At 42.5% G+C, this 18,201-nt stretch overlaps 1 protein-coding gene across 1 annotated transcript in view; it reads right to left on the bottom strand.

Moving 5' to 3' along the window:
* Window positions 1-4,820: 4,820 nt before the first annotated feature.
* The window catches only part of chsy1 (chondroitin sulfate synthase 1), a 42,284-nt gene continuing 28,903 nt past the window's right edge, over window positions 4,821-18,201 (bottom strand). Inside the window, exon 3 of the mRNA XM_069657963.1 lies at window positions 4,821-8,901. Coding sequence (XP_069514064.1) covers window positions 7,309-8,901 — 1,593 coding nt within the window. The 3' untranslated portion in view covers window positions 4,821-7,308. The remainder of the gene's footprint in view (window positions 8,902-18,201) is intronic.

The raw sequence follows: 18,201 nt of genomic DNA, 5'->3' as shown, positions 1-18,201 counted from the left end.
GGGGGGTCTGGAGCTGAGCACTAGAGTGGAGGAGGTTTGACTTCATGTCCAGCTGTGTTGTGGAACTCAAGCACAGAGAGTTAGATGGTCATTTTGTTGGGGGTGTCAGCGTAGAATTGATCAAACATCTTTCTGATGCAGGACTTTTACTTTTAGGGTGTCTCTGTGGATCTGCTGCTTCTTCTTCACCCAAACGTGACGGCTGGAATATTGTCTCTGATCTGCTGGACTAGTTTCTCAAATTACCACATCAGTATGTGTGTGAGATCTTGCAGAAGGTTGTAGTTTACAACAACTCAAATGTGTTATCAGAATCAGAGGGGGGAGAGTGGGAGACAGAGAGGGGGAGGCTGGTTGGTCGGTTTATGAAACAAATAACACCCCCTTAGAGCAGGACAATGCCTCTGTTGTTTGCTGCAGTTGTTCAATGTCTCAAGCAGATTTGGCTTGCACAACACTGATCACTTCCACACCTTGCTCTGTGTGTGCGTGTGTGTGTCTGTGTGTGTCTGTGTGTGTGTGTGTGTGTGTGTGTGTGTGTGTGTGTGTGTGTGTGTGTAGCTGCTTTTCATCATGATGTCTGCAGGACTGTCAGCAATGACTATATCTGAAGGAGAACAGAATTCATTTTGTCTGTAACTGAATCTGTGACATTTTATTTTGTTGAAAAAAGACTAAATCTGTCAGCACAGTGAAAATCCAGTTTCATTTTCTGTGTTTCAAGACAAAAAACAACTGTGAGCACTGAATCATGTTCAGAGACCAGTGTGTGCTGATCCATCCATCACTGAGTATTGTGTAACGTCTTCTAAAGTAATTTAAGCCGCATGCCACTCAATTTAAAACCCCATGATCAAACTGCTTTGAATGATTTGAGGTTGGAAGTTAATGAATAATAAAACATCTGTCGCAGTGTTTAATATGCACATTTTGAACATGTAAATGAGGCTCCATGAACAGGCACCAGTACATTTCTTCAGCCGGCAGCTGTGAAACAGGCTGTCATGGCTGCAATTTAATCTTTGGGGGAAATTGTGCCAAATTGCACCCACTAAAGGTTCTTGCCTTTGCCACTGAGTGGCAGATTTGTCACTGTCCCATCAGTTCCGTTTTTTGTAGTGTTGTGTGACTATGGGGGTTTTAAGTGTTAGCGTGGATCCAACGCAACATGATAACTCAGACAAACGAATCAGTCAAAGCAAGGGTAGACCAGCAACTCCCCATGTCTTTAACTGTAAACAAAAGAAATGTGCACAGGCTTCACTGCAGGCCTCTGTGGTCTCATCAGCCGGATCACAGATGCAGATAAGGACCATGTCAGTACCCCATCCGTCCCGGCTGCCCGATCCATTCTGCGCATGCTCATACTTATTCCCGCTCGATTTGTACCTCAGGTGTGAACGTTCGACGGCAGCCAGTCTTTTTTTAAATAACTATATTAGACAAATACACTACACTACAATACAAATAACAGTACGTGGCCGTTATTAGCCAACATGAAAGCACAGAAAAGTTGCACAACTGCTTGTTTTATTAACAGTGATTGTCAAAAGAACTCTGTATCATACATACTAATTAGCTAATTTAGTAAAACTAGCTAACTCGACCGACACCACACGAACACAACTCTCTCGAGTCGAGCGATGCATGCGTGGAACAGATCAGGCAGTGTCGTAAAACAGGTTTGATTCTGTGCATGCGCTGACTTTTGCACATGCACAGAACCAATCGGGCAGCCGGGACGGATGGGGTACTGACAGACCAGTCTCTGCTTTCACACTGCTGTGTTCCCATCATGCTCTGCTCTGTCTGCTGAACAGCTGCACTTATAAAACGCGTGTAGGATTTAGGCAGATCTGATATCCCTTTCCCATCCAAATTACGGCATTGATGCAGGATTTTCAGACCCGGGAAGACCCGCTTATCGATGCCCATTGTCTATTTTCCCATTGCCACTGAAGTATCCTCCTGTCAGTGTCTTTTCTGCTGCGTCACCGTCTGACATCACAAACGCGCCCAAAACAGGGTTAGTAAACAGTGAAGATGTTACGATGGACAGGTCTTTATTGTATCTATTCCTCATTCAGTCTGTTTATCAAACTCGGCGCCGCCGAATTTGGAATGATGTTCGACCGCTGCTCGGAGGAGATGGGTGGAATTGTAGCTGAGATGACGAGGGCCCAACCCCAATCTCCACCCTAAAGCCTAAGCACTGAACACTGACAGACTTTAATGGTGTCAGGCGTGCAGTGCGTGAGTCCGTGAGGGTTTGAAAACTGCATAAAAATGAGGAATGGGACACACTATCATGGCATCACATGCTACACAGCGCTACGCAGGGTGCCTGCAAGTGAAATTTGTGCTGCGGCCACCTGGGCCTCAACATGCACCTTTGCCTGTTTCAAGAGGGTTAAAATCCCTGTCCTTCATGCAGTGGTGGCAGCAGTTTCCGGTGAGAGGGGTTTCCTCGTGACTGTGCTGGTAATGGTCATCCACTAAAGCACCACCTCTGGCGGTCAGAAAGAAAGAAACGAGAGTTACAGATGTAACTATGGTTCTCTGAATTCTGGATGACTGCCAGAGTTCTCTGTCACTGGGATTGTTGGTGAGAAGATTCTGTTAGATGATGTGGGCTTATAAACATATGCCTTACATCATCCCAGGTCGCATGTGACTTTGTTGTTATAATATACTTGACCTGTGCATGCACGAGACCATATCCACTCCAAGCACCGTCTGGCTCTTGTTTTACTTTGTAAAGCACCACCTGAAGATATACAGAAAGAGGTTCAGTATATTTGGATGTAGTGGGGTGCCAATGACTTATTTGTAATGCTAGTGTTTTCATTTCAAACTTGTATCTTGACAGTTACATCATTGGCTGAGTCATCATCAAAAGATCCAGATTAATTCATCCTAAATAGAGAGAAGAGTGATTGAAGCAAATCTAATTAATGCCACCGATCATTTATTGCTGCAGTCTCTGTTACAGTCAGAACTTCTTAATTCCACACGTTTATTTTCATGCTGATGCCAGTTTGCTGTTACTTTGTTAAAATACATATACAAACAGTGTGAAGTGACCCTGTGTTTCTGCGGAGGTTGTCTGTGGATAAAGAGTCTGCAGGAGCTCTGACACAGAGAGGCCCCACTGACTGTAGTAAACTGGGCCCGGCCGTCAGTCTGGCTTCACACACAGCATGGATGGTACAGGAGGTGAAATGTCACAGGGGCCCCGCTGTCTCCATGCGCGTCTTTAAAAACCACACTGTCCATAAAACAGCCCTGTGTGTGTGTGTGTGTGTGTGTGTGTGTGTGTGTGTGTGTGTGTGTGTGTGTGTGTGTGTGTGTGTGTGTGTGTGTGTGTGTGATGACTGCAACACAGGTAATAGTCTGCACATCCTGAATGTGACACTCAGCAGAATGAGAGGCTTGTCATTGCTTTGCTGAATTTGAAATCACATGGTGTAGTTGTTTGCGTGTTTGTTACAGAGCTAAACATGACGTCAGGTGTTTTCAGGAATACACACTGAAGGTCGATACAACAGACACTGACCTGAGCTTGTTAACTGTTATGTCAGAATGAACTTTAAAGTGTAATGTATTAATGTGTTTGGTCATTTTAAAAATGACTACATGAATTAAGATGTAATTGTAATAATAATGGATGCTTTACATTACATATGTGTGTGTCTGTGTGTGTGTGTGTGTGTGTGTGTGTGTGTGTGTGTGTGTGTGGAAAGAATTGAGGATCATCACAGTCCGTCAGACATCGCCTTTAAAGCGTGGATTGGTTTGAACACTGTGGACCTCCTCCTCCACCCTGTTTGCGTTTGTGTCTGCTGCAGATCTGTAAAGCAGAGTGTTGACTTGTCTCAGTCGTGTTTTATTGTCCCTGCAACGCTTCCGTCTCCAAAACTGACAGGGATACACACACAGGTCACAGAGGCACCATTGAGATTCACCACTGCTGCTTCACACATTCCTGCAGGATTTACTCACTGCTACTTAGTGTGTATGATGATTATTGCTTGAATTAAATGCACAATCTCAGTCACTGCATTTACAGCCTGTTGCTACAGGTTAATTTCCATGACTGCTTTGAATGCCAGCAAAGAATGTGGATTACTTATGAGGCACAGAAGGGAACCACATGCCCGGGCCACATGCCCTCAGGGTGTCACCGCTGGGGATGATCTGCACAGTAGTTCAGGACTGTGCACCATTTGGCACTATTAAAATGCCCTGGCCTGATTGCTGCTGTGCAGCAGCTTTAGTTTCACTTTTAAGGAGGAAGAAGAAAGAGGAGGAGGAAGATGAAACAGGAAAGAAGGAGGACAAATGAGAAATATAGGAGGATCCATCAGATATTATCACTTAACCTTAAAGTCTCACAAAACAAAAGCCTGATGTTCATTCTGCATCTGCCGGGTCTTTAACTTTGTCCACAACAGCATATTGTGATCATGTTCAGCTTCCTGGAGAAACAGGAAACTGTTTTCTATATTTAGGCAATCAACATGGTTGTGAGTTGGTTACTATGGTAACTGAGTCTGTGAACCTAACCTGGTCAGGAGCAGGTTTTCTTCAGGAAACTCTGAGTTTCGCTCCGTCTCCTCCCTCTAGAATATAAAACCCTCATTCGACTTCCTCGTTCATTCAGCCCGTCTCACGCGCGTGTTTAAGCGGTTACCGAATTAAAAGAAGAAACGTTGCGTCTCTGTGCTGCTCTGACCGCTTTGCAAAAGTCTTTTATAGTTATGATAAAAAAAATCAAAAGACAAATCTGTGTCAAAGTCATCATTTTTAGATTTCCCACCACCACTGCCGAGAGCACTCAAATAAGACGCCGGAAGTTATTAAATTTTTTTTTTTTACTAACACAATTCAGTTTAATCAACATGAGTTATAATGTATGTGAAGTCAGCATCATGTTAGGGATAAAGCTAATGCACATTGAAACAGCCACTGAATGATTTTTCATTAGAGCTGAGAACTGAATGGACTGATATAAATATCACACAAGCAGCATTTCTTATTCTCCCCCCATTTTATTTCTTTTTAAATAGAAAACTTGCCCGGTTTGACAGATTTTAAAGAAGAAAAATTACAAAAAAAGGTCAAAGAAAACAAAAACAAACACTATGATGACAGCGCAGTCATTCATCCTGTTAAGTCAGTCCTAAACATCAGCCATTCATGTAGTAAAGCTGGAAGAGAAGCATTAACCAAATGGAGTGCTACAACGTACAGTACCTGCCCATAGATAACACAAGCAGGAGTAGGACAGTGACTCTGCCCGGTAACACACAACATCACAGCTCAGTGGAGACTGGGACCAGCCACAACACATTTGATTTTAACAAAAACGAAAGTCAAATGTAAAGAGAGACACTGATGAGCTGGCCGACCAGAGCGCCTCTCCCATTCCAACCCATGTGAATAAAGGCGGGTCCTGCTTCAGCCGTCACAGAGGCCTGGGGTACATCGAGCTTTTGTGTTTGTCTCCATTAAACAGCCAGTCATGTCTGTGCCTGCAAAACACCACCCATACGCGCGCACACGCGCACGCACACGCCCACGCACACGCACACACACACACGATACCTAAAGCAGACTGTGCAAACTCTTTGGTGATAATGAGTTTAAGAACAGGAACACTACAAAAAAACTATCCCACAAATGGTTATACAATCTTTCAAATATACATATTTCAAGAATCAGAGTAGAAAAATGGAGCCTGCGAATTCAATAAATTAGACAGCAAAGGATGATTTGAGAATATAAAATCCAGCAGTTGGGTTCACAGAAATTAATTATGAAGAAAAATATACAAAGAAAATAAGGAGAAACAGTAACAGTGTTGTGTCATATGACCAATACTATACAAGCAAATGGAAAAGTAAGCCACTGTAAATGGAAGAAATTGAACTAAATTGCTCTTAGTAATGACTGAGCTGGGATTGTAGTTTTCATTGATGAAAGGTTGTTTCAGATCAGCCTTTTGTTGACAGTAAGATTCAAGACTTAAGGAATGTGTGGAGCACTGCTGCTCTCAGAGGTGGTCACTGTCTCTGTTGTGAACACAAGACAAAAGGAATATTTAAGGACCATGATGGCGTACTTTACTGAGGTACAAATTAAACGTAATTCCAATTATTTTAACCCCGGGCCCTATATATTCTTTTCATACATATAGGGTCTAAACGAGTTTTGAAATTTCTCCACATCGCTTCAGCCGGCAGCCGTGAGACAGGCTGTAATGTTTGCAATGTAATCCTTTCGGGGAAAATGGGCTCTGTAAAATTCCCCTTTAAGCTGTGAGGGAAAAACAAGGAACTCTCATGTTCTGTGAGGTAAAATTACAGTATTCTTCAACAAATCTGATGGATGTAAAGAGGAAGACACAATGGCTGTTTGTAGTTAAACATCATCTAACATAAAGGTCTATCTCTAGGAGTTTTTAGCTGGTTATGAAACAGACTGCAATGAATACTGATGCCTTTTTATCACCACCAAAAGCAAACCAGGCAATCAGCGGGAAAATTGACTGTTTCTATATAGCTGTTTTTAATGTCTGTTACCACTGTCACCGGGTTGGTGTCAGACAAGGCAATTAACAACATGCTGCTCAAACATCCTTTGTTTACATTTTCTAGAGAAAGAAAGCAGGGTGAGATTTTTCCTCAGAATACGCTACTTATTCATATACGGGACAGGATCAGTAAAGAGATAAGACGTACCGCTTTGTCCACAGAGGTCGCCAAGATTGACAGAAAATGAAAGTTCCTCACAGTATCTAAAAATTAACAATCTGAGCCTGTCAGGGGCAAAAACAGGCACTTTTACTAGACAGACTTGGATATGGGGCATTTGCCCCCCCAAGGATTACGTTGTTCATTACAGAGCAATCCCACAGCTGCCCTTTTTTGTTAATTAGAACATAACATATGTAGAAATAGTGCCCAGGTTTTAAAATACTGAAATTCCTCTTTTAAGAAGCCCTGATAACATGTAACAGGCTGGATGAGCCTCAGGCTTGCTGTAATCAGGCTAACACAAGAATATTGGTCAACATTCCTCTATCGTAAAGAAAACACTTGCATACTAGAGCCCAGACTGTGTGTCTATGAACTGTTCATCATGGCGTATCTGTGTATTTTCATAAAAAACAGACATATTTTCAAAATATATCCATGTGAAGTCTTTCATTTCATTAAAAAATAAATTAGGTAGTGAAAACACCACAAAGAGGAAGAAGTGAGCTCAGACCGGGTTCAGGTAGAGTTTATGACAGCCCGGCTATTCTCACGCTGTCCTTACTGAGCCGTTATTGTTGGCCAGTCTCCTAAAGCCGTGGTCGTTCTTCTCCAGCCAGAGCTCGGCCAGCTGCTGGGTGGAGCCATGCGACGAGGCTTTGGAGCCCAGGCACATCTTATATTGCTTTGCCTCCAGGTTGGGGTCACATATGACAGGGTGATGGACGTGCACTATTCCCGTGTCTGTGCTTCTGAACAACTTAATCCCTGATTGGACAAATTTATTAAAAAGATCCACGTCTTCCAGTCCCCACCCTTGTATTGAGGTGTCAAAGCCTCCAGCATGGAGCAAGTCTCCTTTGTAGACACAGACGATCCCAAAGCCATAGTTCCTCCACAGGCCAGTCTTGGAGGTGAAGACGTAGTGGTTGTTGCTAGGTACCTTCCCGGCGTACACCACCTTGGGATCGTACTGGCTGAAGATGATAGGGAAATAGGTCTGCTGCCCAAGTGCAGTGTTGGTCCGACATCGCTTTAGGAACTCGCTGGTGAAGAGCAGATCTACGTCACAGTAGAAGAGCAGTGAATCGTTAGAAAAGTGCAAGGATCCCACTTCCAAAGCCAGAGCCCTTGAGAAGGATCCAGCAACAGTTTTGATCTCCATCTCAGCCCGGGGATACTTCATGTGATACTCCCTCATCAGCTCCACTTGCTTGACCCGCTCCGTGTTGTTATCTGTGCTGAAGAGCAGGATCAGCAGCTTGACATTCTGGTTCGGGATCAGACAAACTCGTTCAAAGTTGACCATGAAGCGCACGAAGATGTCGTAGCGTCCAGACAGAGGTACCAGGATGTTGACTTTCTTCTCTTTCGGTTCCCTCTGGTCCTGGCCAGATGTGGCCAGCTTGAAGGGCACCAGCATCTTGAGAGAGTTGGAGAGAAACGAGAGGGAGTCTGACTCCTTGTTGATGTGACTGGCAAGAGCTCTGGCATCCATCTCCTCCTCTTCTCTGAACTGAATCTGGCTGAAGGTCTGTTGCAGGTAGGCGTGCCTCCTTACAGGAACTGTCATGGTCTTTCCTTTGTGTTTCTTGTACAGCAGCAGCAGATCTAGCACATACTCTGCTCCGTAAAGGGGATTGACCCTCCGGTAGCCGTACTGGATTTCTTTGAAATCAATTACCCGGCCTCGGGTCTTGGCGTTGGCATTAATCATCTCCATCACTTGCATGATGATGTCATCCAGTGCTTGCCTCTGGGAGGAATCCATCCCACGGCGGGGTGGCTGACCATCAGATGATGAAAACAGGTACTTCCCTGTCAGAAACTCCCACTCCAGGACCTCCTCTCTCTGCCGTGGGTGGAAGCGCATAAATGAGGGAGGCATGCCAAGTTGGAGGTCCTCTCGGCCGGGTTCAGCCGCTCCGTAGCGCCCCATCTGGACAATCTCTCGGTGGAGCTGAATGGTTCGGTGGCGCAGGTGTGCAATCTTGCGGCTTAGCATGTAGCTGTGCAGGCGATACTGATAGGGAGGGTTCTTGTTGGGGTGAAGGGTGATGGCTCGATGGATCTTGCTGTTGTGGAGATCTCGTATGTAGCCTTTCTTATTTGGTTCATAGTTCTCATAGAAGAGCTGCTGCATCTGTGGACACAGGAGATGGATTGGTGTTACTTCCAAATGTTGCACATTTACTGAATTTTCATTATTACACATTCAAATAAATACCTGGTCATTTTTGTTCTCAGCTGCACTCAGACCTTTGATGTTGCAAGAACATAATGAGCACCTTGCAGTGTGTACCACTCTACAGAGCTGCAGAGCTTCCATAAGCAGCCCATTAAGTATTCCTGCAGGATTCAAGCCCAACCCAAAAGTTTGACCATATCCATATTTTTTTAAATAACTGAGACTGCTGATGATCAGTGGAACCCTTTGGTCTGCTTGAACAAAAAAAGTTGTTTTATTTTTACTGTTGATGCTTGTCAATGAGTTTATTGACGAGGTCTTTCATTGATATGTGTATGAAAACATTAACAACACCAATTTTATCGATACATGAATGGATCCTTTGGATCCTCAATTCTAGGAATGATGAAAACTGTCCGGTGCTGAAGTAGAAAAACATATAATCAACCCATATTTTTTTTTACTTTACATGTTTGCATTTGTAAGAACAACCTCAGAACCCATATTGTACATGTCTCTGGGGCTTATGGTAAATAATTCTGCCTTTCTGAGTCAAGCAGACATGCCAATAACATATGTCGAAAAAAACCAGGCCAAGACTTGACCAGCAGCTTGAGACTTGAGAATGGAGTTGGAGTTGATGGATGAGGTCTATGGCTGGATTGTTATCTGCAATCACATGCAGATTTAGATACTGATGCAAGGTCAAAAGTGCTACTGCTCAGTCAACAAACGGGAACCAGAGCACCTCTGACACCAAATGGTGTCCCTTGCCCTCAGATTCTGCGTTCTTCTGCAGATATCTATTTAGATTACTGTTAAATCATTCTCCTCACTTCTCGTACATCATCATGGGCTCGGTCACAACAAACACCTAATTATACATTGCATTCCTGGGGCAGATGTGGCTCAATGGTAGAGTGGGTCACCCTCCAATCAGAAGGTTGGTGGTTTGATCCCTAGCTCCTCCTATCTACGTGTCTAAGTATCCTCGGGCAAGATACTGAACACTAAATTATTCTTCAAGGCATAGCATGCGGTGTGTGAATGATTAGCTGATCAGTGTACTTGCATGGCACTATAGTCATTGTATGAATGCCTGTGTGAAAGGGTGAATGCTGACATGGAGTGCAAAAGCGCTTTGAGAGGTCAGAAGATTAGAAAGGTTCTATTTAAGTGCGGCCCATTTTGCTTTCATAACAGAAACACTCTTTGTTCTGTATTTTGTTGATTCAAACTACAAATAAAGGGCCCCTAGGAGTATGCAGCAGCACCCAGTGCAGAGTCCAATGCTGAGTGTTTACAGGCCTCTTTACAAACGTAATGTTTCTCAAATCGCAAGAGGTTTAAATGTGTAAACATAGGGACAGCTGCTTTGGAGCAGCTGGCGAGATCTTAGTTGTGGTCAAGAAGGCAGGATTGTATGTTGCCTTCGAATGAAGAGGGCATCAGAACGGCTGCAAAGTCTAATTTCAGAGGACGGCTCTGGAATGCAGCCACAGGACTGGTCCCCAGAAAAAGGGAATGTAACAGTCAGTCACTGTGATTGCATTCAGCTTCAGGTATCACTGTCTATGGCTTGCAGGCCTGTACTGAGCAAGACTTTGCTTTTCCATAGATTTAGTGCATTCCTGAGCACCAGAGAGGGCAGCTTGCCAATCAAAACACACTGGAACCGTGTCATTAATGGAAGTCTTGGGCCAAAGGGGTTTGCTTTCAGGGGTAAAAGGCAGTCTCTGCACCTGAACTCAAGCTTCGGCATGTGCAACGACTAACACAAACTTGTGTAGTTTTCCTTCAAACAGAAAACAGTTTCTGCAGCTGTAGGGGCTGGCTCTTTTCACACAAGGAGTATGTGACATTTCTGGCTTTATCTTTTTAAGTGATGTCAGTCAGACATAAGGGACTTTTACACTAATGGTCATCACCAGTTATATCAGACGTGACAGGATGTTAACTGTATCAAAAGAGTTTCAACATCATGACATAGGACCATTTCTTTTCCTATCACAGGCTGCATCACTAAATTAATGAGTGTAATTGATGCAGTAGATTGCTTTAGTTTGCAGCTATGAAGCAGTCTGTAAGGGTTGCAATGTAATCCTTCAATCTCTTCAAAGCAACCAGACTCCATTGACAAAAACATTTTACCTCACAGAAACAGGAGTTCGGCTACTGGTCTACAGCTGCCCCGAGCGTTTAGTCCGTTTAGTTTTAGTTATGTGTTTTAAATTGTTGCTTTAAAAGCCAGGTGTACACATACCTGGCCAATAAAGCTGATTCTGACTCAGTTTCATCCAGATCATTTCATTGCATCATTTCAGATTATTAAAACTAAAAGAAATACGAGAAAATTAAGTTGGGACTCTCAGAGTGATCAGTGTGTAGTGTAGGGGTCACTCTTTCGACCATATGCTTTGATCTGTATTTGTCTTAATTGTGGGACAAAGGTCAGAGTTTTTCCAGGCCTGTTCAGTTGACAGTGATGCTGGAGGAGAGCTCAGACTGTATCCAGCAGGGTAATTCCAGTGGTCATCAGCTGACAGCTAATTGGCCAGGATGTTTATGTCTCTCTCCTGCAGCCTCACCATCATTAGCACCCTTCCTTATTCCATGACCTCCACTTTTGTGCTAACCTTTGAAACTTATGACTCATTAGTGCAATTTCTTCACAGTCACTGACCTCACAACATCTCTCCCCAATCTAAAATGGTTCTCCAACACAGCTAAGACAAAGGCATGTCCCAGGTTATTGCCTGGTGTGCTTCATTTCAACCACAGCCTTTTTTCCCCCATATACGCATCATTGTAAAAATAACAAAGTGCCTATCTCAAAATGTCCAGCAGAAAAATGAGTCCATGCACTCGTTACTTCTAGTTTAGAGTATTTAATTAGTTATTATCAGGCTGCTCTAATAAGTCTCTGCTACAAAATGCTGCAGCACGTGTGCTGACAAGAACTAGCAAGAGAGATCTCTGCACTGGCTTCCTGTGAAATCCAGAATCCAAATCCTTCTTCTTACTTACAAAGCTCTTAATGGTCAGGCATTAACAGAAGTTAAACACTTTCTTTTACTTTCTTTGAGCAAAAGGTTTTATTTACTCCATCAATTTCTTTACTTTAGATAACAAGTTATCTAAAGTAAAGAAAGGTGCCAAACCACTGTGTTCATGAGAAGAGTATGTGCTTTGATTATATAAGATATTTATAATCCATTACCCTGCATACAAAGCCCTAAATAAACACACTTCCATACAAAACAAGATCAAAAGTCCTGATATTGACCCTCTCTGGTCCGGCAATCCTCTGAGAGAAGAACGGACACTAGAGACCAATCCCTTTGACTATTTTACACATATTCACACAGTTAACTGTAAAATCCCATTCAGTAGTATTTACACTAATATCAGCTATTCAGCTACTCTTCAGCTACACAACTCCACTCACTATAACACATGAAATGTAAGATGACGTATAGATTTGCATCGACTCGGCGCACTGGTGGCAGCATGCAACATTTGACCATCACTGACTATATGGCCACTTTTAGATTGGCCTACAGAAGCTGCAGTTTGTGTCCGGGACTCTTTGGCATGACCTCACTATCTGACAACAATGATATATAAGCTCAAAGTGGGTTGTGTGGAGGAGATGTACACAGCTATAAGATCAAGCGATGTTACGTAGCATGTCAGTATAACAGTGTTTTATTTTCAGAACAATAGTTCACTTAAAAATATTCAGTAGATTAGTTTTCAGTAATTTTATTGTTTTAAATGTATGCTTTATTTATTGTTCATGCAGTTTTATGATTTACGTTAAAACATTTATGGCTGGTAAATTATTTTAGATTATCAGCCGTTGGCCGAAAACCCTGACCACAACACAAACATGAAATAAACAGCAGTGTCCGGGAGCAGGCCTGGCAGTGTATTTGGGATATTGTTTGGGATGTTTTTTTGTTGAAGTGCATCAGTGCTGAAAACAGGAAAGTGGCTTGTCCTAATTATTTGACATACTACAACACAGGATGATTAGCATCACAAAAACATTGTTGTGTAGGCTTAGAAATCAATAAGTTGTAATTTGCCTTTGACTCTTTATCAAAGAAGCAGACATGTTCTGAAAACCTACAGTGAGATTGTCAGTGACAGAATGAAGCTGATTGTGTAAAATAACTGATAACAGTCATTTTGTAGGGTCTAACGATGAAAGGCTACCAAAGCACTTAAGGACTGTTACAAACATCCCCTGCATTAACAAAGCTAAGTACGACCAGCTATAGATAAAACACATGCTAACATATTTAAAGCCGACTATCAATTAACTGCTCTCTTTTAAAGTTCTCCTCCTTGTATACAAACCCCTTGATGAGCTAGTGCTAATGCTTCATTGCTCACTTTCTTGTAAATGATTTGCCTTCAACAACACTGTGATCATCTGCTGCTGGTTTAGTGAAGATTCCCAATATGCAGTGAGCCTTCAGTAGCACAGACTTTGTGTATGTGTGTGTGTGTGTGTTTGGATGGCACTGCATGGGGAGTAAGTGCAGGCATTGGAAGGGAAGCCTGAGGCTCAGTCAAAGCAGCGTGCCTACCACTCTGGCTGGGTTTAATCTGCAGGACAATAGCAGAGTCCGCCTCTGAGCTGGCCATGGCAATCTAATTGGAGACGGCATTATGCTGTGCTAATTGGCTCTTTAGTAAACAAGGGTGGTCTGTCCAAACTAATTTCTCAACTGGGGGAAAAGCCTCTCACATATATGACAGCTCCACAGTGGGTCTGCTATTGATGTGTGTGATAGGAGGCGGTCAGAGCACCAGATGACTTCATCAATATTAGCTTTGTAACCTGTGGTCTGCATGAGTACAGTCTGCAGAGACAGGTCACTAAGTTTGACGCTGGGCTCACTGTGTTTTATCACATCAGAGGGAGCCTGGCTCAGATCTGTCTGCCGCACATCATATAGTCACATTATTATTTTCTGTACAGCATGGTATTAATCAACAACCTTGCATGCTGATGAATTAGCATTGTGTAGAAAGGTCCAGCATTTTAAGGCCAATTCAGTTCAAATCAAGAATGTATGAGAGGGCCATTTAATTAAAACGGAAGTAAAAAATAAAGTGCTCATAAAATCACAGCTTTAAGACAGCAAGATTTAGCCTACTAGAAGGGACACTGACTCAGTTACTGAAGGTTTTGGCCTAAATTCTTTGATGAAGCCCCAAACAAAGACAAGATGCAGTTTTCACAGCACACGGTCAGGATATTAGAAAGACAGCAGGCAGGATATGAGAAGTGAACTGACTCAGCACAGCCAAAAACAGAGAGGGCAGGGAATCGCTTCCCTATGGTGCCGTATATTCACCATAACGCGCCAAAACTGACAAATAGTTTTTATACTGTTACGTGGACGTTAGAAACATTTTATTATTACAATGATTTCTTTTCTTTGTTAGTGACATGAACAGCTCCCATAGTTCCACAATAAGATGAGGACAATTTTAAACAGTACAGTCAGAGAATCACCGATTTGAATCATCAGTCAAGAAGAACCAGAGTCGACTTTTTCAGCCGAACCTCTGAACTTTGGTTATTCTGGGATTAAACACACTGAATGAAGCTGCTTCACACTGAACATTAGTGAGACGCTGAGTCAGCTGGCAGTGATAAGCATGCGTCTCCCAGGTGAAGCAGAAGAAACATGTAGCTGAAGTCGGAGTTTGTTGTGGTGCTGAACTCAAAAAAGGGAAGAATAGTTGATGTTTCATATCGAGCACACAAGTCCGCTTTGACCGAAAAAAAAGTCTGAGTCTGTGTAATTTATATTACGTGTAGTATTGTATTATATATTCTAGAACATGAACAGAAGGAACACTGGTTGAAAAAGACGTACCAGTTTCAACTTTATAAACAGGCATGCTGATGTTTCTGCAGAAACCAGCAGCAGTGTGAGTAAGCAGTCTGCAGGGACATGATGCAACATGTCCCTGACACTTCACTGCAGCACCACCACAAATAACTGACTTTTATGGATCACAATCACTTTATCTAACATTATGCACACCTGCCCTGCTGCCTATCAATCTCTTTAATGCTCCATCTGTCCAAGTAGCTGCTGCTGGAGGTGAGGACTGCAGCAGAGGTCACAGTGGGAAGCAGCACATGTATCATAGTAGTTTACCAGTAGTTTACATAGAGTTTACCATTGATTTCCTATTCTGCCCAGTCATGTTCCAGTGAGGTCATTGCTTAAAGAGTCACCACATTGGCAGAGATCCCCGGATCACTGCGTCATTACAGAGTCGTTAGCTTTGCAACCTTGCTGATGTTATTTCAGACTTCCTCAGAACACATTTCAGAAGACACAGGCTTCAGTATTTAACAATACAACATCTGCACTTTTGGTCAATATCAATTAGAGCAAAATACAGACGAGATTAAAAGACGACAAATCAGCGGCACAGCAATCACTGTCATCAACACGTCCACATGCTTGCTGTGAATGCTGACCTGCTCAGCTCACACATCAGCTCCCTCAGACATTACTTGAGGGGTTCAGTCTGTATGAAGTCTGATTCAAGGATTCAGATATTTGCATTTTCACATGCAGCTGCTTCAGGTAAGTTCACACGTCTTTGTCAAAAACTGTAAATATACGACTGTTGATGTTCGATTGCTTTTTCTTCTCAACAACTCCCATGTTAAGGCCCAAGTCAACAACAACTATTAACAAGCATTGGATGCACTTCAGAGGTCTCAACCAATACATGTTTTGAAATTAAAATGAATATTTCCACAGATAGGATGGCTCTGTAGTTATTGTCAAGCTATGCAAACTGTCAACTATTCAGATGCTCTAATTCACTTCACAGTCTACAACTCAATATTTCTCCAGGTCCAGCACCAGACTAACAGCCAGCAGCCTTCAGAAAAGATGAATAAGTCAGTTGTTCATTTTCATTTTCAAACTCAAAAGAAGCTTCTTTTTTTTTTAAATACATTGTTTATGTTTTTTGTGTAAGAATGCCACAACTTTCTATACTGGCATTGGTTAAAGACTTTTCCACAGAGCACTGGCACACTGCAGTTCATGCAATAAAGTATATTTATATTTGACAACTAATCCCATCATGTTTCTTTTCTTATCTGTCAAAAACATCCATGATCGATTAACTTACTGGACACTCTCCTCTCACACTCTGTCTCTCCCACACACGCACGCACGCACACACGCACACACGCACACACACACACAGTACATATACAGTGAGTGTGAGCATGAGCTGAGCATAGATATGCATATGAGTACAGTGTGTTACAGTGTAACAGAGGCTGCTTTACAGCTCAAACCTGACTTTAAAGTAAGTCACAAGAGACATAAAGGGAAGGGCCGGCATGTGTTTGGTTAGATACTTTCTTACTTTTTAGTTTACTCTTCCCTCTTTCCCCAAAGTTGTCTACCTGCAGCTCCCCAAATAGTGACCAGGGCTTTTATTTACCTAGACCTACCTCGACTGCAGGAGGCCTTAATTAGAAGCAGACCTTTGTTTGTTATTTACTCTTTTGAGAAACATAAAGCTCTCTTCAGTTTCAGTGGATGAAATCCCTTCATTTTATTGTGAAAAACAGTAAGGTGTTGTTGTTGGAAAATTCAGTGAGTTGCACAGTTTTTGTAAGCTGCCATCTAGTGGCACTTGTACGTTACTTCAGATTACAGTTTGCCTTGGACATTTACAGAGTGACCTGCAATGACAGTAACACTTTACGTGAGTAATCCAGAGACACAAAGTGTTGAATGTAACTATTTCATTTGGGTTCTGGTATAGCGTCTAAAGGTATGTAAGGGGAGGGTTAGACTGAACTGAGGGTTGTTTTTTGCTCTTGTACTAGTCTGTCTTTCTCATTACATGAATGGAAATCCAGCTCAGTCAGACACTTTTCTGTCATCTCAATGTTCACTGTCTATTTCCAACACTGATACAAAACCCAATAAGGAGATTTGAGGAAGAAAGATATAGAAAAATATAATATATTTAATGTTTTTTGGGTGAGTTTGTAAATTGCAGCTCATGATGAATGCAAACACAGCAGACAGATAGGGAGAGAAAGAGAGAGAGCTTCAGTGTGCAGTTACAGCAGGTGAAGGTGTGTGCAGGTACAGCAGGTACAGCACATGATGGTGTGTGGGGAGAAATAACTGAAGGGTGAGCAGTGTGTGAACAAACACTAACACATGGTGGAGAAGAATGAAGCACAGTTATAATGGAATTATGATACAGCTTTCTTTAAATAGGGTGACATATAAGTCTCTATAACAAGTTTCATCAAATCTGGATAAATAAAAACAAATAAATTACTGATCAAAGCGATTCTAAATGTAGAAATATGAAAAAAATACTTATTAACACCTCAGAAGTGATTTTCTCCTTGACGGATGTTCTGACATATTTTCAGTCTTATGAACAGAGTGCACAGGTGTTACAGGTGTCTCATACAAACAGAGCATACACTGTTGTTTCTGCTGATTGTGATGTCACTTCTTGCATTATGTTCAAATGTTCATATCCATGATTTATGAGCGCACATCCTGAAGTCTGTGTAAGTTATTTCAGTTATGTTCTAGCTGATACGGTTCATATTTAACATACTGTTTAACTCAAACAGGATTATTCAAATGATGATCTGCACAGCTGACCGTGCGTGGTCACCATGTTGTACTTAATACAACAAAACATCATCAGCAAATGTGGCCTACATTATAACACTTTGTCACCTCTTCACTTTTACAGGAATTCAGTCGTCATGGAAATGCCCTGATCGGCTCTTTGGGAGGACTGAGGTTCATCACCTCCACCTTGACGTACTCACACACCTGACAGTAGGGAAACCATCATCTGAGTAAACAGCATCTCGGCTCAGTGCTGACAGCAGCATGCTGAAAGCACAAACACAGGAGGAATGTGAACAGGCCCTGTGGTTGGTGTGTCCGCTGAGGATTGGACAGGACTGGGTGAAAGGAAGCAGAAAAGGCCCTTTGTTGTCTCCAGCCGGTCCCTCCATCCAGATGTCTTCCTCAGGCTCCCAGGGAGAGATGGGAGATATGCACTATTACAGCTCTATTACAGCAGAGCCACATGAAAAATAAACTGAACTCTGAAACATTAAATCTGTGAGAGGGAGTCTTTCATTTATGTTTCTCTACAAACTCAGACTTAACTCTGTGTTCTGACTTTTTCCCCATAGCACAG

The sequence above is a fragment of the Semicossyphus pulcher genome, unplaced genomic scaffold (genome assembly GCF_022749685.1).
Source record: "Semicossyphus pulcher isolate SPU_LCO1_2020_fin unplaced genomic scaffold, fSemPul1.0.p SCAF_1, whole genome shotgun sequence".
In the NCBI taxonomy this organism is placed as follows: Eukaryota; Metazoa; Chordata; class Actinopteri; order Labriformes; family Labridae; genus Semicossyphus; species Semicossyphus pulcher.
Note: the sequence above shows the minus strand (reverse complement) of the source record. Positions and strands in the feature narration are given on the sequence as shown.